Source organism: Brachycentrus maculatus, unplaced genomic scaffold (assembly GCF_059751285.1).
Source record: "Brachycentrus maculatus isolate JH-2025_06_01 unplaced genomic scaffold, ASM5975128v1 h1tg000566l, whole genome shotgun sequence".
NCBI classification, from domain to species: Eukaryota; Metazoa; Arthropoda; class Insecta; order Trichoptera; family Brachycentridae; genus Brachycentrus; species Brachycentrus maculatus.
In genome coordinates this window covers 210,430-231,991 of record NW_028281308.1, presented here as the reverse complement: position 1 = coordinate 231,991, position 21,562 = coordinate 210,430, and the positions used below count along the sequence as shown (strand labels likewise).

General features: G+C 38.8%; 2 protein-coding genes across 5 annotated transcripts in view; one reads left to right on the top strand and one right to left on the bottom strand.

Moving 5' to 3' along the window:
- Window positions 1–730: 730 nt before the first annotated feature.
- Window positions 731–19,623, bottom strand: dgt1 (KAT8 regulatory NSL complex subunit dim gamma-tubulin 1). Its single transcript, XM_088273321.1, has 11 exons — window positions 19,555–19,623; window positions 18,980–19,173; window positions 14,161–14,363; window positions 13,965–14,078; window positions 11,496–11,593; window positions 8,969–9,122; window positions 7,012–7,175; window positions 5,607–5,743; window positions 3,437–3,574; window positions 2,924–3,052; window positions 731–1,643 (listed from the first exon to the last, which is right to left on the bottom strand). Exons 2-11 carry the CDS (start codon window positions 19,109–19,111, stop codon window positions 1,584–1,586), a joined length of 1,329 nt encoding a protein of 442 aa, XP_088129447.1. The 5' UTR covers window positions 19,112–19,173; window positions 19,555–19,623; the 3' UTR covers window positions 731–1,583.
- Window positions 19,624–19,760: 137 nt separating this feature from the next.
- The window catches only part of LOC148301380 (uncharacterized), a 40,539-nt gene continuing 38,737 nt past the window's right edge, over window positions 19,761–21,562 (top strand). For all 4 annotated transcript variants that reach the window (XM_088273304.1, XM_088273301.1, XM_088273300.1 and 1 more), the window contains exon 1: window positions 19,761–20,074. In XM_088273304.1, coding sequence (XP_088129430.1) covers window positions 19,929–20,074 — 146 coding nt within the window. In that variant the 5' untranslated portion in view covers window positions 19,761–19,928. The remainder of the gene's footprint in view (window positions 20,075–21,562) is intronic.

Sequence of the window (21,562 nt, the reverse complement as noted above, 5' to 3'; positions counted from 1 at the left end):
TTAAAGACATGATCACTACTGGAATTCTTAATAGTTACGGGCAGCAAATTAAATATATTTGGCGCAAGGAATGGAAAGGATTTTTGTGCAAAATTTGTTTAAACGGATGGGCCGACATAGTTTATATTTAATACTGCCCAGGTTGGAATATTTTGTTTTTGTTTTACAAAATATTATTCTTCTCCGTCTTAATCCTCATTGCTGAGGGTGTGACCCTTACAGAAGCAATGACTCTTCTCCAGTTATCCCTTGACTGCGCTGCACGTAGCGCTCCAACCACTGAGGTGCCTGCTGCTGCCTTAATTTGATCGGTCCATCGTGTGGGGGATCTTCCTCTCCCTCTCTTTCCCTCCAGGCTACCAATCACAACTAGTCGTTCCAGGCTATCCTCGTTGCCACGCGCAACGTGTCCAAAGAACTGGAGAATCCGTCGGATACAGATATTGGCCAGAGTCATATAGTATTATAAGAGAGGGTATTATGGAATTATAATAGAGGGTATTATGGTGTGTCCGCCTCCGTAGTGTAATGGTCAGCACGCTTGGCTACCGTTCTGGAGGTCCCTGGTTCGATTCCCAGCGGGGGTCAAATAAATGTGTAATGAATTGAAACACGCCTCACAGTAGATTTTAACAAATAGTGGTATTTACTAAGTAAAACATTAATTAAAAAATGGATAGATTTTACCACAAAGTGACTGTCGAATCAATTAAAGAAATTATTTTTATAATTTTTGATTTTTATGATTTTTTCACTGTAATATTTATTCAATATTACCCTGGACTGGTACCTGAAGCGGGGGGCTGATCATCATTCCTTCATGTGTAAACGATCAAGATAACACTGCGTTTATATGATGCAGTGCCCTATGCACCATTGGAGTGCGGATAAGGGTTTTATTATTATATTATGGAATTAAACATATTGTGGCATTGTATAAACTGGCAAAAAATGTTATCTCTAAAATTACTGTTTGAATAATCCCCATTGTTATAGCTATTAGTCCGAATAAAATACCCGCTTTTTAAATTTAAGTAGAATTTACTTGTAAAACCACATATCGCTAACTCCTTACAACGTCATATATAAAAAAAACAAGATTTTTCAGGAGATCGTTTTGAAAGTTTAAAAATATAATAAAATGTATTAAAAATAAATATCAAGCCACTAATTGAACTTTTTACTGTGCAACAGATCGGCAGTCCAAACTCAAAACACAGTAATGGACATTTTTTTTGTAGAACGTTTTTTTTGCATTTTTGGACTAAGTAGACTCTACTCTTTTGCTGGGATATAGTACATTTTCTGGGCATTCCAAAAACATGCACAACTGAAAATTGACAATTTTTGATATATGACGTTGTTGAAACACCGTAAGGGAAGAGGTTAATAAAATCAACGTTGGGGAATATTCACATTTTTCCCGTTTTTAAACCACATTTCCATATGGTGTACAAAATACATGTTGCGGTTGGACGCGGTACAAAACTTTGTAGCACCGCAAGGGAAAGGTGGGTATTTTAGTAAATGGGTGCCATATAGCGGCGCTCCGGCATGGAAGGCGGCCGCGGGGGCTCCGGGCGTCAGGACGGCTCGGCCTCCGGGGGCTGCTCAGCCGCGTCCTCCGAGTCGCTCTCGTACTTCTGCGGGCACAGACATCTAAGCTTCGGAAGTTTTCAGCAATTTAGGTGCATTATGAAGAATATTATAAAGTAGCGTGAAAACTTGAAGATTTATGCGCCGATTTAAGTGAAGCCATTTTGGTTTCGTTATAAGAAACGTCCAAGATATTACACTATGACAAGACATTATGGTTATCTATACAAAACAGACTAACAGAAATTTAATATGCCGATATTACTACATAATTTTAACATAACAATAAATAACTATAAATAATTACTACATAACAATAAATAACCACAATTTTTTAAGGATAAAATTGTTTTTAAAAACATTGTGATGATCATATTACTAGAAATAAGGATAAAAAAATATGACTGCCATTGTTGAAAAAACCGAGTCGCAAAATTGTTTAATGTGTAAGGGTTTGAAAATGTATGATGAGATGCCTGAATGTACGGAGAATGAAAAGAGTCGTAAAGAGATGTACATATATATATATATATATATATATATATATATATATATATATATATATATATATATATATATATATATATATATATGTATATATGTATATATGTATATATGTATATATGTATATATGTATATATGTATATATGTATATATGTATATATGTATATATGTATATATGTATATATGTATATATGTATATATGTATATATGTATGTCCGCCTCCGTAGTGTAATGGTCAGCACGCTCGGCTACCGTTCTGGAGGTCCCGGGTTCGATTCCCAAGGGGGGTAAAATAAACATTAGTGATTTTTCACTGTCATATTTATTCAATATTACCCTGGACTGGTACCTGAAGCGGAGGGCTGATCACCTTTCCTTCATGTGTAAACGATCAAGATAACACTGCGTTTATATGACGCAGTGCCCTATGCACCATTGGGGTGCGGATAAGGGTTTTATTATATTATATATGTATATATGTATATATATTTATAAAGATGACGTACATAATACTTTATATTAGTTTTTATAAGCTAACTTAAGATATGAAAAAAATAAAAACAAAAAATTACTATCTATCACTAGAATCCTAACTGTCCATCAAACCTCCTCCCTTAGTTTTTCAAAATCAAAGGCATCCGTTTCATTTTCAACAAAAAAAAATACGACCATGTTTCACCTTCTCGCACGGAACTAAAATGGCTCCACTTCAACCGGCGCATAAATCTTCAATCTCTCGCGCTGCTTTAAAATATTCTCCACAGCCCTTATACATTATACAGTTAGCGTAGCACATGGAGGACAGGGGGCAGAGGGGCGGTACCTTGAGGCTGAAGGTCTGGTAGGGCAGCAGCTCGTGGTGCAGCGCGCACGTGTCGGCGGGGTGCAGGCCCGGGATGGGCTCCGCGCACTGCAGCCCCGCCCGCCGGGCCCCGCACGCTCGGAACAGCACCTGCCGGACACGAGACGCACATTACAGCTGCACAGCTCAGGTAAGGTATATCTCTATGGGAGGTCACTCTACAGGGAGTGGGGGGCCCAGAACAGGGACACTTATCACATTCAGTGTCTGAAGGAGTTTTCCGAAGCGAAGATTCTTCTACACCTTTAGCGATAGTTCTTGCATATATTTTATATTAATGTATTTTTAATGTATACGATTAAAATTTTTTGTATATGTATATATTAATTGAAATAAATAAATTGAATTGAATTAAAGTGGGGGGCCCAGAACAGGGACACTCTCTCACAAGTCATGGTCTCACAAATGGGGGGTCCAGAACAGGGACACTCTCTCACAAGTCAGGGGGGCCCAGAACAGGACAGTGGGGGGTACCTGGTGGCGGTCCCCGAGGATGTGCTTGGGGCAGTGGCGGGCGGAGGGCAGCGCGGGGCGCGAGCACTTGACACCGCCCTCGGTGAACACGCAGCGGCTGCTCGGCGGCGGGGCGCTGCGCACGTTACCCTCCGTGATCTGCAAACGATAATGATAATGATCAAAATGGATAATTTACATATGAACTAGCACACGAGATGACGTGTGAGTTATATGATAAACATATCGCTCACTCCTTTCGAGAACGTCATAAATAAAAAAACTTGATTTTTCACTTGTATTAAAAATAAATATCAAGCCACTTATTGAACTTTTTACTGTGCAACAGATCTTTTTAGGTAAAACCTGAAGGTTTTTTCTCCATTTGAAAATTACTTAAATTTTTTATAGATTGTAATGTATATATATCGTAGTCGTACAGGAGAAAGGGACCAACTAACAAAATGCAAAATGTTCAGGAGGGCCATTTAAGTCACTTTTGCTTGGCATGAAAACAAACATCAATGCAGTTAGTCATTTTTAACAAGCCAATATATTCTACTTCCAAGTATAAAATCCTTTGGGAATTTTTCAGGGCAATATTAAGCTAGTAAGATATCAAATAGTCAATGATCACGTTTTTTTGTAAGAAAAGAACTCGGTCACTTTCTCCTGTATGACTACGATATATTAATTGAAATAAATCAATTGAATTGAATTGAACAAATCCTTCTAGTACAGTGAAACCTCTATCTATCGTTCCTTGAATAATCGTTTTCCCGGATGTGTCATTTATTTCTTCTACCCCGAATTCATTTCATACAAAACTATATAGCATCGATCGTTTCTATCCACCATTTTACCGCATTCATCGTTTGAATTATGCTACATATTTGATATAATTTGTCTGTCTTTTTTACGTTTTTTTTTTTATTTTCTCAATTTTGTTACATTTGACGACAATATTTCAACGTGTGGGATACAGACTATGGAAAGCTTGTGTGATGGATACAGCAGAAGAGGTCTGAAGATCTTTGGGTTCTGTTCAACATTGTATTTTTTTTTTTAATAAATACATTTATTAACCTTTTAACCGCGTTCACTTTGTTCCTGAGAAACGCCCGTGCGCGGCGGTATTTCGCCGTTTTTTAAATGATTATTTATACTTGTGATGTTACAAATTATTAGTCAGATATTTCAACAGATGTCATAAGGCCAAGGATTGTCGTATTATTTTATCCAAAGTTCCACACCATGAAAAAATCCCTCCAAATTGAACTGAGGTTCGAAACTTGGAGTAAAGTAAAAACACAAACGGTTATGTCAGCCGCGTACAGGGAATGTTTTGTGAAAACACATACGGTTATGCGAGCCGCGTGGTTAACATCTAAAACTTGTATTCTTGAAATTTCCACCTACTAATGGTTATGCAGATTGGGAGGACGGTATCTTTACTCGATCGTATGTCCTTGTGTATTGACTTCTTTATCCCGCATTCATTGTTTTCCCCCATTCGTGGTTTATTTCAATACGTCCCTTTAAAAACGATAGATAGAGGTTTCACTGTATACGTATTAATTGAAATAAATAAATTGAATTGAATAAATCTTTGAATTGAAGCATGGAGTTGGCAAAAGAAGGATGAAAGCTGACTGAATGCAGTCGAAATGCGATCCCTCAAGACGAATGTGTGGCAAAACGATGTTTGATAGATGTTCGAATGATGAAATAAGGAAAGAATGTAAGGCTGAGATAAGCATTATGGATAAAATTAAGAAAGGTGTGTTGAGATGGTTTGGACATGTGGAGCGTATGAGTGAAGAAAAAATGGTTAAACAAATTTATGAGGCGAATGTAGTTGGAAAAAGAAGCAGAGGACGACCGAGGAAAACTCGGCACAATCAGGTATGTCAAATACTTGAAAGCGGCCGGGTCAGGAGTCGTAATAATCGTCGGGTATGTATGAGGAGATGCATGAATGTAGAAGAGGCAAAGAATGTTTGCAAAGACAGAGTGGTGTGGCGTTCGATTCTCTCTGCCTACCCCTGCGGAGAAGCGGCGCGATGGTTAGTTAGTTAGTTAAATATTTCTTGTATTTATTTTGCGATTGGCGGGAATCGCCAGTTGGGCAGCCGAGCGTCTACCCAATTAGTTTGTGTAATTACTAATGAGGTTGGGTTAGGTTCCTCACCTTGGCGCGCTTCTCCTGCAGCTTCCTCTGCAGCACGGCGTCGGTGCCGTGCCGGCGGCGGTAGGCCGCGGCGGCCTTGAGCAGCGCCAGCTCGTGCCTCTCCTCGGCCGTCCGGGCACCCTGGCTGTGTATGCTGCCTGCAAGTCAAACACTCAACCTGTCAGCCGGGAAGTAAATGACTAAATGAGGCGAGGAGAGTATGTAGGAGAGAGGTGGTCAGCTGGAGTCCCGTGGTTAGTGTCGCGGACTCTTGAGTCAGTCATATTGATACGTTATTTTGAGAAATAAAAATACTCTGTGTTTTGATCCACTCACATTTTTATTAACCAACTAGTTTCGGCAACAACCTGTTGCCCTCTTCAAGGTTTATAAATTAAACCCTGAAGAGGGCAACAGGTTGTTGATGAAACTAGTTGGTCAATAAAAATGTGAGTGGATCAAAACACAAAGTCTTTTTATTTCTCAAAATAATACAAGTAGATTCTACTTAGTCCAAAAATGCAAAAATAACGTACTACAAAAAATATGTCCCTTACTGTGTTTTAAGTTTGGACAGCCGAGTAGTCCCTAGTTAATTTTATTTGTTTTAACTTTGTGTACAATATGTGTGTGTACATTGGCGGGCTTACTGCTATAAAGCAATATCTTCCAACCAACCAGTGTGAACCAACAGACTAGTGTGAACGATCTAGGCTTGTACCTTTTGATGTCTGTTAGAAATTAGTGGGGAGATAATGCTTCAACAGGTTAAGACGAGAAAAACAAAGAAACATAAGAGAGCATAGTTACAAATTAAGAATTTAAACAGGGTAACATGAATAGAAAAACAAAATGACGATAGAGTAAGGAAGGCATGGGAAAAGGGAGGGGTCAGGGGAGGAGGAGATGGACAGTTAGGGTTCTAAGGTAAGATAATGATGTTTCAGGCGTTTTTTGAAGGTTAAAATAGAAGGTGCATGAATAGATGGTGCAAATATGTCCCTTGCTGTGTTTTAAGTTTGGACAGCTGAGTAGTCCCTAATTAATTTTCTTGGAATCGAACCCGCTACGCCAACGAGCGTCTACTTTCAACATTTTGAGTGTGTCCAAATACTTGTTCACAAATCTGGATTATCTCCAATTACAGGAGTTATTTTTATTATTATTAATTTGACATCTCATCAAATATGAAGAAGAATCGGAAAAGTGATCACTTTTAATGTGATTTTAAAAGTGATTTCGCAGGTGTACCTTGAACAGAAAAAGTTTGCGTAACACTGGCCTAGGTGACGTTGTCCTTAACAGAAGGACCTACAGACTGAGGACGAGGAGAGCTGACCCCAGCAGTCTACAAAGACGATAACTTGGGATATAGCTGGGAAGAAGAGGTGTATGTAGGAGAGAGAGAGAGAGAGAGAGAGCTCACAGTGCGCCTCCTTCTCCAGGCGGAGGTCGGCCAGGTAGCGGCGGCGGGCCTCCCGGAGCCGCGTGGCGAGTCCCCTCAGCTGCTCCAGGTAGAGCGCCTGCAGCCGCCGGAGTGTCGCGCCCGTCTCGCCTACCACCTCCTCGCACGTGTAGATGCCCGCGAACCTGCCGACACACGCCCGTTACTGCGCCATTGCAACCTGGCAACCCGGCAACATTGCCCCTCCGACCGCAGGAAAAGAACCTACAGTGGAACCTCGGTATACGTATATACAGTGAAACCTCTATCTATCGTTTTTAAAGGGACCTATTAAAATTAACTATGAATGCGGGATTAAGAGGTTAATACGCAAATAGATACGACCGAGTAAAGATACCGTCCTCCCAATCTGCATAACCATTCGTAGGCTAAAATTCTAAGAAGAATACATGTTTCAGATGCAAATGTATTTATTTAAAAAAAAAATACAAACCTGAATAGAATTTTAAAAACTACTTTTGTTTTTTAACTGTTTTATTTTCGTAAGTCAATAGTATATTTTCGGCTTTGCAAATAGTATTTTTTTCAGCATCGGTTATTGAATGTGCGTTGTAGAAAGTTTTCTTTCAAAGAGTGTGCACGCTTCTGGAAATGCAGGTACAGGCAGCGGCTCCTTTTCATCAATATCGACCTCTCCTGCTATCGGTTACACGAGCTTTCGATAGTCTCTATCCCATACGTTGCCGTTGAATGTAAGAAAATTGGAAAAAATGTATAAAAAAAACAGACAAAATGTATCAAATATGCAGCTTAATTCGAACGATAAATGCGGTAAATGGTGATAGAGAAACGATGGATGCGGTTTAGTTTAGTATGAAATTAAGTCGGGATAGAAGAAATAAACGACACATCCGGGAAAACGATTATTCGAGGAACGATAGATAGAGGTTTCACTGTAATATTGTTTTTTTTTTTAATTAGCATAAATTGTTTACATTTCTTCAAAGAACAATTTTAAACGTTATTTTAAAAAAAAAATTACTGAGGCTCACCAAGCTACATCACCCTATTATTATTATTTTTGTTATCCAAGTCTTTATAAGCGCCCTTGGGGGAGTATTTTACAAAAATGGCGCTATAAGAATTATCAAAATTATGATTATTATCATATAACAGGAAATGGAAAAGAACTACATATTACAGAAGACGATAAGAACTACTAAACTACTATTTATGAGGCGAATGTAATTGGGAAAAAGAGCAGAGGAAGACCGAGAAAAACATGGCACGATCAGGTATGCCAAATACTTGAAAGTGGTCAGGTTAGGAGCAGTAACAATCGGCGGGTATGTATGAGGAGACGCATGAACGTGGAAGAGGCGTAGAATGTTTGCAAAGACAGAGTGGTGTGGCGTTCTCTTCTCTATGTCTACCCCTGCGGGGAAGCGGCGTGATGGTTAGTTAGTTAGTTTTTTTTTTAATAAGAACTACATATTACAGGAGATGGAAAAGAACTACATTCATATTACAGGAGATGATAAGAACTAAATATTATAGGAGATGGAAACAACTACATGTTACAGGAGATGGAAAAGAACTACATATTACAGGAGATAATAAAGAATTAAATATTATAGAAGATGGAAAGAACTACATGTTACATGAGATGAAAAAGAACTACATTTACAGGAGATGATAAAGAACTAAATATTACAGGAGAAGGAAAAGACTACATATTACAGGAGATGGAAAAGAACTATGTATTACAGGAGATGGAAAAGAACTACGTATTACAGGAGATGGAAAAGAACTACATATTACAGGAGATGGAAAAGAACTACATACATATTACAGGAGATGATAAGAACTACCTATTACAGGAGACAGAAAAGAGCTATATATTGGCAAGTAGCCGCCATAACAGCACAACCGCCTCGAAGGACGACTTGCGCGCTTCTAAAAGGAGATCAGGGGAAACCTGAGCGGCTGCGAGTCCAGGTTGGTGTCCTCGGCGCCCGAGGAGTCCTCGTCGGCGCCCCCGGCGCGGGTGGGCTCGCCCTCCGACGAGGAGCTGCGGCAGTCCAGGGCGCGGCTGGCCCCCCAGGAGTTCACTTCCGACGCGTCAATGTGCTCTGTGGTGCCAAAAAAAAAATATGTATATAAATTGTTTTTATTTGACCCGTGGGAATCGAACCCACACTAATGATTCTTCTACACATTTAACAAGAGTCTTCTTGCTTGCTTTTTAATTAATTTATTTTTTTAATGTATGAGTACGCCTTAAATGTTAGTTTGTAATATGTATATTAATTATTGAATAAATTGAACTGTTCTTCTTTCCGATAGCAAAGAAGACCTGCAAACGTTGGTGACAAAAGTGTATAATGTGTGCAAGGAAAGTGATTTATTGATGAATGTTAGCAAATCCAAAATCATGGTTTTTTGAAAGAGATGAATGTAGATCTGAGTGTGAAATATTGGTAAATGGGGAGGATTTTGGAACAGGTAGATGATTTCATATATTTGGGTAGTATGTTTTCTAGGGATGGAAAGATTGATAAAGACATAGAAAGGAGAGTGAATGCTGGGAACAGAGTGAATGGTGCACTAAAATCAGATTTAGCAAATAAAAATCTATCAGCGGAAGCTAAACTGGCAGTACACAATGGAGTTCTGGTTCCAACCCTTATGTATGGAAGCGAAGCATGGAGTTGGCAAAAGAAGGATGAAAGCAGACTGAATGCAGTCGAAATGCGATCCCTCAGACGAATGTGTGGCAAAACGATGTTTGATAGATGTTCGAATGATGAAATAAGGAAAGAATGTAAGGCTGAGATAAGCATTATTGATAAAATTAAGAAAGGTGTGTTGAGATGGTTTGGACATGTGGAGCGTATGAGTGAAGAAAGAACGGTTAAACAAATTTATGAGGCGAATGTAGTTGGAAAAAGAAGCAGAGGACGACCGAGGAAAACTTGGCACAATCAGGTATGTCAAATACTTGAAAGCGGCCGGGTCAGGAGTCGTAATAATCGTCGGGTATGTATGAGGAGATGCATGAATGTAGAAGAGGCAAAGAATGTTTGCAAAGACAGAGTGATGTGGCGTTCGATTCTCTCTGCCTACCCCTGCGGAGAAGCGGCCTGATGGTTAGTTAGTTAGTTAGTTAGAATTGAATTGAAACCCGGGACCTCTAGAAAGGTTGCCGAGTGTGCTGACCATTACACTACGGAGACAGACAAGATCGTATTAACACACTATCTGCGGGAAGGGTAATTTTACCTTTACACTCGACTCGTCGTAAATCGCGTGAAAGTTATTTTTACGCATGACTTTTGCGGCAACTTTTGATCTCATATCGATGTATACAGTATGGTTAAATGCTATCACTTCTTTTCAGAGATATTTATCTCTACTATGAGCGCGAATCCGCCCGCAGATAGTGTGTTGAGTAGAAATGTCTAGAAATTGTATTAAATTTCATAAAAAAATTTAAGTATATTAACCGGATCCACGCGGCTCGCATAACCGTATGTGTTTTTACAAAACATTCCCCACACGCGGCTGACATAACCGTATGTGTTTTCACTTAGGTCCAAGTTTCGAACCTCAGTTCAACTCGGAGGGATTTTTTCATGGTGTGGAACTTTGGATAAAATAATACGTCAATCCTCGGCCTTATGACATCTGTTGAAATATCTGACTAATAATTTGTAACATCACAAGGATAAATAAAAGAACAGATCCCTGATTTTTCTTGCGGTCGGTAATTAGTCCGCGCCATAATCATGCCCCATATCTGTCTCACTCTCGACGCTACGCATCGCCAGTGGGTAAGAGTGACACGCGATGCGTGCTTTGATTTATTTATGTTACGATCTTATTTGTTTATATTACGATATATTTCAAGAATAATGTGACACACGTGTATTATAGAGTACCAAAAAGGCACAATGAATCCCATTGATCGTTTTTGTTTAGGAAAATAAATCGTTTGTTAACTAAATACATGATAAAAGTAATCATTTTAAAAACGGCTAAATACCGCCGCGTACGGGCGTCTCTCAGGAACAAAGTTGACGCAGTTAAAAGGTTAATTATTGAATAAATTGAATTGAATTGAATTGAAACCCGGGACCTCTAGAAAGGTTGCCGAGCGTGCTGACCATTACACTACGGAGACGGACATGATCGTTTTAACACACTGTCTGCGGGAAGGTTAATTTTACCTTTTCACTCGGCTCGTCGTAAATTGCGTGTAAGTTATTTTTACGCATGACTTTTGCGGCATCTTTTGATCTCATATGGATATATACAGTATGGTTAAATGTTATCACTTCTTTTCAGAGATGTTTATCTCTATTATGAGCGCGATTCCGCCCGCAAATAGTGTGTTGAGTAGAAATGTATAGAAATTGTATAAAAAAATTTAAGTATATTGAATAAATAAAAATTAAAAAAATGAATGAGATCCTGGAAGAAAGAAATGATGATGAACAACTCACTGAACGGGTCCGTATTGAGGGGTGATTCCGGGCGATCCGACAGATCGCTCACCACCGAGACTTGGGAAGCGCAGGACTCCGTGCGGGGCCTCTCCGGACTGCGGAAGAACAAAACTTATTATCCTCGGATCTATGTATTAACAGATTTGGCGTTTCATTTGTAGAACTCCATTTTAATATATGTCTTCTTCTCCGTCTTATTCCTCATTGCTTAAGGGTTGTGACCCTTGCGGAAGCAATGACTCTTCTCCAGTTATCCCTTGACTGCGGTGCACGTAGCGCTCCAACCACCGAGGTGCCTGCTGCTGCCTTAATTTGATCGGTCCATCGTGTGGGGGATCTTCCTCTCCCTCCAGGCTACCGATCACAACTAGTCGTTCCACGCTATCCTCCTTGCCACGCGCAACGTGTCCAAAGAACTGGAGAATCCGTCGGGTACAGACATTGGCCAGAGTCAAGCCATCCAAGCGTAGTTCCTGGCGAATGGACTCATTGGTGCGTCTAGCTGTCCATGGAATTCGGAGTATGCGCCTCCAACACCACATTTCGAAGGCGTCAATCAATTTATGTATTAAATGTTAAATCAAACACTGATTTTTGTAGTCTACTACAGCAGCGTTCCGCAAACTTTTTCTATTCAATATACACCTACCAAATTAAGAAATTTCAGAGGTGCATATTTACCATGTTATGGTAACATATTGCTCACTCCTTTCAAGAACGTCATAAATCGAAAATCGTCAATTTTCAGTTGTGCGTGTTTTCGGAATGCCCAGAAAATGTACTATATCCCAGCAAAAGAGGCATATTTTAAACTTAATATTTACCCGCTACAGAGCAGAAAGTGTTGTTTTTGCATTTTGAATAAAATGTATTGTTTAGTTATTTTTTTAAATATACTAAATATTTTTCAAATGGAGAAAAAACCTTCAGATTTTATCTAAAAAGATAAGTTGCACAGTAAAAAGTTCAAAAAGTGGCTTGATATTTATTTTTAATACATTGTATTATATTTTCAACTTTAAAAACGTTCTCCTGAAAAATCAAGTATTTTGATTCATGACGTTCTTGAAAGGAGTGCGCGATATGTAACATATTATGTTTATTATCAAATGTGAGCCTACTTCACTGAGCGCAGGCAATCAAAATTTGGAGCGATTGTGTTATTTTCACAAAACTAGACTTTTTCCGCGGCACACCAACTAATCACCTCGGTACACCAGTGTGTACTGAATCAATATGATGCAGTGCCCTATGCACCATCGGGGGGAGCTAAGGGTTAGTTTTTCATTTTATTAAAATATCTAAAGTTTAAACCTTAACCGGATCCACGCGGCTCGCATAACCGTATGTGTTTTTACAAGACATGCCCCATACGCGGCTGACATAAGCGTTTGTGTTTTCACTTTGCTCCAAGTTTCGAACCTCAGTTCAACTTGGAGGGATTTTTCATGGTGTGGAACTTTGGATAAAATAATACGTCAATCCTCGGCCTTATGACATCTGTTGAAATATCTGACTAATAATTTGTAACATCAAAAGGATAAATAAAACAACAGATCCCTGATTTTTCTTGCGGTCGGTAATTAGTCCGCGCCATAATCATGCCCCATTGTATTATAGAGTACCAAAAAGGCACAATGAATCCCATTGAACGTTTTTGTTTAGGAAAATAAATCGTTTCATAACTAAATACACGATAAAAGTAATAATTTAAAAAACGGCGAAATACAGCCGCGCACGAGCGTCTCTTAGGAACAAAGTTAACACGTTTAAAAGGTTAATATCTCCCTTAGTTCCCTACAGATTTCAATAAGAATGTTACCGATAGTCTTGTGATTTTTCATATTAATTTATAAGCCAATAATAACACATCATGGTACACACACTCTCTTATGGTAGAGAAAGTCCAAAAGAAGTTTCTGAGGTATCTCTACATGAGAGAGTACGGCTATTATCCTCGGCTCTACCCGACCTAGTTCCTCCAGGGTATGCTCGGCTACAACAGTGTAGAGACTAGAAGTTAGGTGTATTTAACTACGCATTTTTATCCATTGTTGCGCGGTATGATGGAAAATCCTGAAATTATCCGGAAAATTGGTCTGTATGTTCCCGATAGTTACCTAAGACAGCGTCAACATAGATTGTTTCACATTCCTATACACAGGACCAACCTGCCGATGGTTATGCCTGTAGGAAGAGCTACCGCTATGTTGAACAATATCTCATTGGATATTGATCTGTTCCATGTGTCTGAAAGAGTCTTCCGAAGCGGTACTCTTTAACACCTTTAGCAAAAGTATTCTTGCTTATTTTCTATTTCTGTAATTGTATACGATTTAAATTAAAGTTTGTAATGTGTATGTTAACTATAAATAAATAAATAAATTGAATTGAATTGAATCATGAGAATGGTCCACTGTCTCGCCCTATTGGGGCATTATCAAACCACGGGGGCGAGGTACTCACTTGACGTAGTGCGTGAGGGAGAGCAGCATCTCCTCGGCGCTGGGCTTGGGGGAGGGTCTGGCCACGGAGCGCGCGCGGCTCGCCAGCGTGGCCCGCGCGTGCTCGAAGCACAGCCTGCAATCATCCAGACCTTATTAGCTCATCATCCGGTATCCGGCATAGTTTGATCCGTGGTCTGTAGCTCTCTCTCTCTCACCCGAGGTCGCGGCGGTAGGAGGTGAGCGGCGCGGGCAGGTGGCAGCGGCGCCCGGCGGCAGAGTGGCGGCAGCGCCGGAAGGGCGCGCCCGGGTCGCACAGCACGTGCTGGGCGCAGTAGGCGCGCCCCGCGGCCCGCGGCAGGTGGCACGCGTGCCGGGCGTACGAGCACAGCCGCGAGCGCTCCTCGATCTCCTCGTGCACCTGCGGACACATTCACTCCTTCTTTATATGATGCAGTGGCCGCCTATGCATTTGTTTATTCTATTTATATGATGCAGTGCCCTATGCACCATTGGGTCCGGATAAGGGTTCGGATAATATATACAGGGTCTTTCATTAAGTGCTTCCTATTTTTTAAATTTTATTGAAACAAAGTATGTGTAAGATATTATCGATTGTTGCGCGGTATGATGGATAATCCTGAAATTATCCGGAGCATCGGTCTGTATGTTCCCGATAGTTACCTAAGACAGCGTCGGCATAGATTGTTTCACATTCCTATACACAGGACCAACCTGCCGATGGTTATGCCTGTAGGAAGAGCTACCGCTATGTTGAACAATATCACATTGGATATTGACCTGTACCATGTGTCCGAAGGAGTCTTCCGAAGCGGGATTCTTCTACACATTTAACAAGAGTCTTCTTACTTACTTTTTAATTTGTTTTTTAATGTATACGCCTTAAATGTTAGTTTGTAATGTATATAATAATTATTGAATAAATTGAATTGAATCGAATTATCATAGTATTAATTTGAAAAGCCTATCAATGGCGATATGTATGGAATATAGCATCATTGAAATGTCCGCCGTGGCTTCTATGGGTGGCGCGCATATGAAATGTCCAACTTTCCATGGCTCCGGCTGAATCTGATCGATGTTATGGGTTATGTCGGCTTTGAGGGTCACCGTGGTTTGTGGCTTATTCGCATAGACCTACGGCTTTAGGAAACTCTTAGGATTTTGTGAACAAGTATTTGGACACACTCAAAATGTTGTAAATAAATTATCTGGTCAAATTATAAGCTTAATAATAAAAATGAAAATGATATTTGCTGGCGTTTCTCATGTGTGTGATTATAATCCAGGATTCGGACCTCACATACTAATATAAGAGTTTCTGCTTAGTAAAAAGTTTCTTTACATCTCACCGATAGATGTCTCTAGTGAAGTTCTAGTGATTCAAGAACAAGGTTTCTAAATTGGTTCATATAAAGGGTCCGCCAAATAACTTTTTTTTTTTGAAAACAGGGCGCAAAACATCGAGTGTAGCTTCGGCTGTGTGGCACGTAGCGCCGTCCTGTTGAAACCAAATGTTGCCAATATCCTCCTCTTCAATTTTTGTGAACAAAAATCCGTTCAACATGGCCCGATAACGATCGCCATTGACTGTAACGGCCACTCCTTGCTCATTTTCAAAGAAAAATGGCCCAATTATGCCTCTGGACCAAAATCCGCACCAAACAGTGACTCGTTTTGGGTGTACCGGCTTTTCAATGTATGCGTGCGGGTTTTCTGTGCCCCAAATACGACAATTTTGCTTGTTTACATACCCGCCAAGATCAAAATGAGCTTCATCCGAAAAGATGATTTTTTTGGCAAAATCGGCATCTTCTGTAAGTCGATCGCAGGCCCACTCAGCGAAGCGAAAACGCATTGGATGGTCAGTTGGCTTCAACTCCTGAACCAATTGGACTTTGTATGGCGTCATACCAAGGTCTTTATGCAAAATTCGTCTCAATGATGTCTCCGAAATGTTCAATTGTTGAGAACGACGGTGAATTGATGTTGATGGCGCTTCACGCACACTTTCTGCCACAACATCGATATTCTCGGGTGTACGCACTGTTTTTGGCTTTTCACGCTTTGGTTTATCGATGAGGATGCCAGTTTCTTTCACTTTTTTCACAAGATAACGAACATACGGAGCTGACGGTGCTTCTCTTCTTCCAAAAACCGTACGCAATTTTCGCACACATTCTGCAACATTACCATGATTTTCAAAGTAATGTCGCAATATTTCCCAGCGTTGTTCAAGCGTATACACAACCATGTTCGCTCAGCGGAAGGATAAAACTAATTATCTGTCAAATCAGACATGAGCTAAGTGTTACCATTCACGAAATAAGCACTAGTTGAAAAAAAAAACTTTAGATGGCGGACCCTATATATAGAACCTCCAAGAATTTAAATAGTGTGGTCGTCAATAATGGGTAGAATTGGTGAATGTTACACGTGTGTAAAGTGATCACTTAAACCAGCCTATGATGGTCGTCAGCCCCGTAAATGCCCAGACTTCCATATTCTTCATCATCTTTGATGAGGGGTCAAATAGCACAATCTCTGTGGGCAGTTCACAGCACCTCCACGTGAGATGGCAGAATCCATTGCTCGTGCAGAATGTCTCATGTGGCATGAGCCGTGTGGCACGCAGAGCCATCTTGTTGAAACCACATGTCATAGGTTTCCGTATCATCCAGTTCAGGTAAAAATGAGATCTACCTAAGCTTCTTTCCCTAACCGTCAAAATATTTTGAATATTGTTTAGTAGATAGTGTTTTAGCATTAATCAGTCTTGATAAAGAAGCGGTTAGCTTGGAAACCGGTAGACATTATAATTAAGTTATAATAAAATATTTATAGTGATTTTAAAACAAAGTTACATTTTAATCATAAAAATATATAAAATAAAATAAAAAACCCTTATCCGTACCCCAATGGTGCATAGGGCACTACATCATATAAACGCAGTGTTATCTTGATCGTTTACACATGAAGGAAAGGTGATCAGCCCTCCGCTTCAGGTAACCAGCCCAGAGTAATATTGAATAAATATTACAGTGAAAAAATCATAAAAATCGAAAATTATAAAAATAATTTCATTAATTGATTCGACAGTCACTTTGTGGTAAAATCTATCCATTTTTTAATTAATGTTTTACTTAAAGAAAACACTTCGTTTTTTACCACTTGAGTTTTATTATAGACTACATGTTTCAGAAGTTAAACTTCCATCATTCAGGTCTGTATGATAACTAAAAAATAAAATATAAAATTGTTCTATAAATAAGGAGAGGGGAAAGTAAGGGGAAGGGGTTAGTCAAGGGATGGAGTTTGAAAACAAAGGAAAAATTTAAAGCAATGGCGAAGAATTTTGAAACAATATATTATTTAATAAATTATTATTAGAATTAAGGTTTTTTTTGTATTTCTAAATTTTCAAGATAATTCATAATTCGGCCTTTATATGGAACAAGGTGTAATAATTTTAATTTATGAGAGTGAAAAAAATTACTACACCTTGTTCCATATAAAGGCCAAATTATGAATTATCTTGAAAATTTAGAAATACAAAAAAACCTGAATTCTAATAATAATTTATTAAATAATATATTGTTTCAAAATTCTTCGCCATTGCTTTCAATTTTTCCTTTGTTTTCAAACTCCGCCCCTTGACTAACCCCTTCCCCTTACTTTCCCCTCTCCTTATTTATAGAAAAATTTTATATTTTATATTTTAGTTATTATACAGACCTGAATGATGAAAGTTTAACTTCTGAAACATGTAGTCTATAATAAAACTCAAGTGGTAAAAAACAAAGTGTTTTCTTTAATTATTGTAACATGTCTTACCACAAAGTTAATGCCGAAACAATAAATAAAATGTTTTACTTAGTAAAAAACCACTATTTGTTAAAATCTACTGTGACGCGTGTTTCAATGCATTCCGCATCATTTTCATGGTAAAAAGACGGGCGGAGGCTGACCATGAAGGAAGCAAACCTACCATCACACAGATTGTGACCCGCAAAGAAGGTTTGGACCAAAAATGTACTGGGAGACAATTTACAAATTTTTATTTTGTAACTGGCATGAAAACACCTGATCTTTATGCACTTTGCATAGCTGAATTCAAAAACGAAAGCAAAAAAACGTAGCACGTCAGATTTTTTAGTTATGGATATTTTTAATTCTGATATTGACTAAAGTTTATCTTTTTATTTATGTATCTTCTTAAAACGAGCTTATTAACTTATTCTATAACTTATTCTTCTGGTTTAACGGGCAAATAAAGTCGGTCCCTTCATCCTCGTTATAACCGAGTTTGACTGTATTTCATTTACCAACTATTTAACTCAACATCTATAATTTTATAATTTCATTGATAACTCAAAATAGATAAAAAAGTCAATTTGAATATGTAAGTCTGGGAATTTACAGGACTTGCGACCTGTCTTCGTTTGTAAGTAATTATTTTATTCTTCTAACCCTTATCCGCACCCGATGGTGCATAGGGCACTGCATCGTAGCGACGCAGTGTATCTTGATTGTTAATTGCACGAAGGCAAGGTGATCAGCCCTGCGCTTCTTATACCAGTCCAGGGTGATATTAAATAAATATGAGAGTTAAAATTGGCCATATTTATTTTGACCCCCCTGGGAATCGAACCCGGGACCTTCAGCACGGTAGCCAAACGCTATGAACTGTATAAATATATATACATATAATGCTATGGTATTCCATATTAATAAGTTAATATATTTCCAGTGTTACTCCATAATTATCAATACTTTTTTTTAATCCCTTAGACCTTAGACTAAAGCATGTCTAGATACCAACCACTATTACGGTTTCAAAGTATGGGCTCCATACAAACAATAATATGACTGTAACATCAAAACTTGATGTGATACAAGCTTGTCACCATATACACTTTGAATGAGAACGATTAACTTAGTCCAAATCAGTCATCAAAATTTTAGTCACAAAATCATTGTTGGCCAGTTTAATTAACAAAAAAATACCACATTTACCTGAGCACGAAGGGCATCCTCCTCACTTCTTTGTTTTGCAGCAGCACTTAAATTCTGAGAAGCACTTGGAGTCACTTTGAATGGAGCCACCATTCTCACTATTTTAGCTTGAGTCGGCTTTGGAGTCGACATTTTCAATCAAATAACAACAAAAACACTCATAACAGCGACACAACCCTTCAAAATGTTGAAGTCTGTAACAAAAAACAAATGTTTTTAAAATTTCCCGCCGAAGAAAATATTCAGAGTATCGTTTGACTTTAAATACGGCGATTATTTTGTAATTTTAAACGATAACAAATCGTTAGATGATTTTTAACCATCTTTTTCGATAAATTTTAACCGTTTTGTGTCAGAAAAACAACTACGCAATTTATACAATTTTACGTTGACACACTAGCTCGTACGCGGTGGTGAGTCGGCCATTTTCGGAAGAATAACATCATACCTGAGGTTCGTCATTTTAATGTTTTAATTTCAGGCATAAATCCGACTAAACCACCGCAAAAATATTAACAAAACAATATTCAGACATTAATTTAAAACTGTACGTATTTTTTATGTGTTTTTCGTACCTGGAAATATTACAGAAGGGCGCTCAACATCAGGAGAGATCACCGCGAGTTCACTGAAAATATTGCAATGGCGTCTAATCATCGCCTGATCGCGAATTAAAAAGTGACATACGTAAAAGTGGCGACACTGCAAAGTGGTGAATATCAAAAATCGTTGTTTATTTTTTAAATTGCTCGGGTCGTATTTTATTTCGGCTTGACAGTGAAAAAAACATGATCGCTTAAATAAAATAAGGATCTCAAATGTTCGCTCTGTACGTATCCGGCCGCTTCGATAGCGCTTTCTCGTTCTTTCGCTCTCGTGCGAGCGCGTGCGAGGGAGACGGGGCGATCCCGCTAGCGCGCTGGCGGCTAGTTCAAGAAGCGTCAGTTCAATGGCTGCGCAGGAGAAATGGTACTTCACGAGAGATCAACTTATCAATTCTCCAAGCAGAAAATGCGGTTTAGATGCAGATAAAGAGCTCGCATACCGCCAGCAAGCTGCGAATCTCATCCAGGATATGGGGCAGCGGCTGCAAGTGTATCCTTTTCTCATGTTTTCAAACCCCGTGACATGACGTGCTTGCGTGATTTGTTTTTGTGTTTTGTGACTCGTTTGTGATGTGTTTTCTCGGAATTCTTACTCCGAACGCGCCTCTAGACAAGGAATAATCGTTCCTCCTGCCTTCTGGCACAATTCGAGACCAAAGTATCATAATTTCGTTAAAGTTTTCATTGAATTTCACCTAGGGCAAGAACCCGGTCGGCATTGTTTACACGAGGTTATGAATCTTTGACAAGCGTGTTGTCAATTGCGTTCATTCATAAACGTCCTAACAACCCTTCTCAATAACTGAAAGGTCTATGAAACATATAAGTTCCTAAATGATTCCATTCGTTACGTACATTTTAAAGTTTTTTGACTTATTTATTTTTATATGTGGGTCATTCGTTATCGAAATTTCGTCGTGCGTTTCACCATTACGTGTAATTGTCCCTTAAATTCAATGTCTGGGTTACAACCCGAGGCACTAATTACGAGTCGCGCGTTATAAATAGAATGCAGTGTCTGATTCACACGTTTCTACCGGTTTTAAGCGATTTTCTAATATTGCGAAACCGTGTACCTTCAAGGACTACAGATTACCGTTAATTGTGAATGTGTCACTTCGCAACGGAATTACATTTGGTGTGATCCGAAAACCAAGTATTTACGAAATTTAATACTCCAAAAACTCAACGTTTTAATAAATATATATATATATATATATTTTGTCCGCCTCCGTAGTGTAATGGTCAGCACGCTCGGCTACCGTTCTGGAGGTCCCGGGTTCGATTCCCAAGGGGGGTAAAATAAATATAAGTGATTTTTTCACTGTAATATTTATTCAATATTACCATGGACTGGTACCTGAAGCGGAGGGCTGATCACCTTTCCTTCATGTGTAAACAATTAAGATAACACTGCGTTAATATGACACAGTGCCCTATGCACCATTGGGGTGCGGATAAGGGTTTTATTATTATTATATATATATATATATATATATTTATTTTATTTTTTTATTTTAAAGGAGAAATATTTGCATTTTTATTATTTACACAAATATTTCAATTTCATACTATTTCTGTGAGCCTTAGCGGCTCATTATTAGAAATAGGTATCAAATTGTGGTAGAGTGGGTTCGAACCGAGAAACTCTGACTTATGAGTCCGCGACACTAACCACGGGACCACAACCCGACAACAAATTTATTATTATCGTTTGATATATCAACAACGTCGTATATCAAAAATCGTCTATTTTCAGTTGTGCATGTTTTCGGAATGCCCAGAAAATGTACCATATCCCAGCAAAAGCGGCATATTTTTAACTTAATATTTACCCGCTACAGGGCAGAAAGTGTTGTTATTGCATTTTGAAGAAAAGGTATTGTTTAATTATTTTTTTTAAATATACTAAATATTTTTCAAACGGAGAAAAAACATTCAGATTTTACTTAAAAAAATCTATTCCACAGTAAAAAGT

Coding starts and splice junctions, on each gene's coding strand:
- dgt1 (XM_088273321.1), bottom strand. CDS start 19,111: ATGTCGACTCCAAAGCCGACTCAAGCTAAAATAGTGAGAATGGTGGCT. Junction 14,079..14,160: donor TCCTACCGCCGCGACCTCGG/GTGAGAGAGAGA, acceptor GGATGATTGCAG/GCTGTGCTTCGAGCACGCGC. Junction 7,176..8,968: donor CTGGACTCGCAGCCGCTCAG/GTTTCCCCTGAT, acceptor GTGTGTCGGCAG/GTTCGCGGGCATCTACACGT.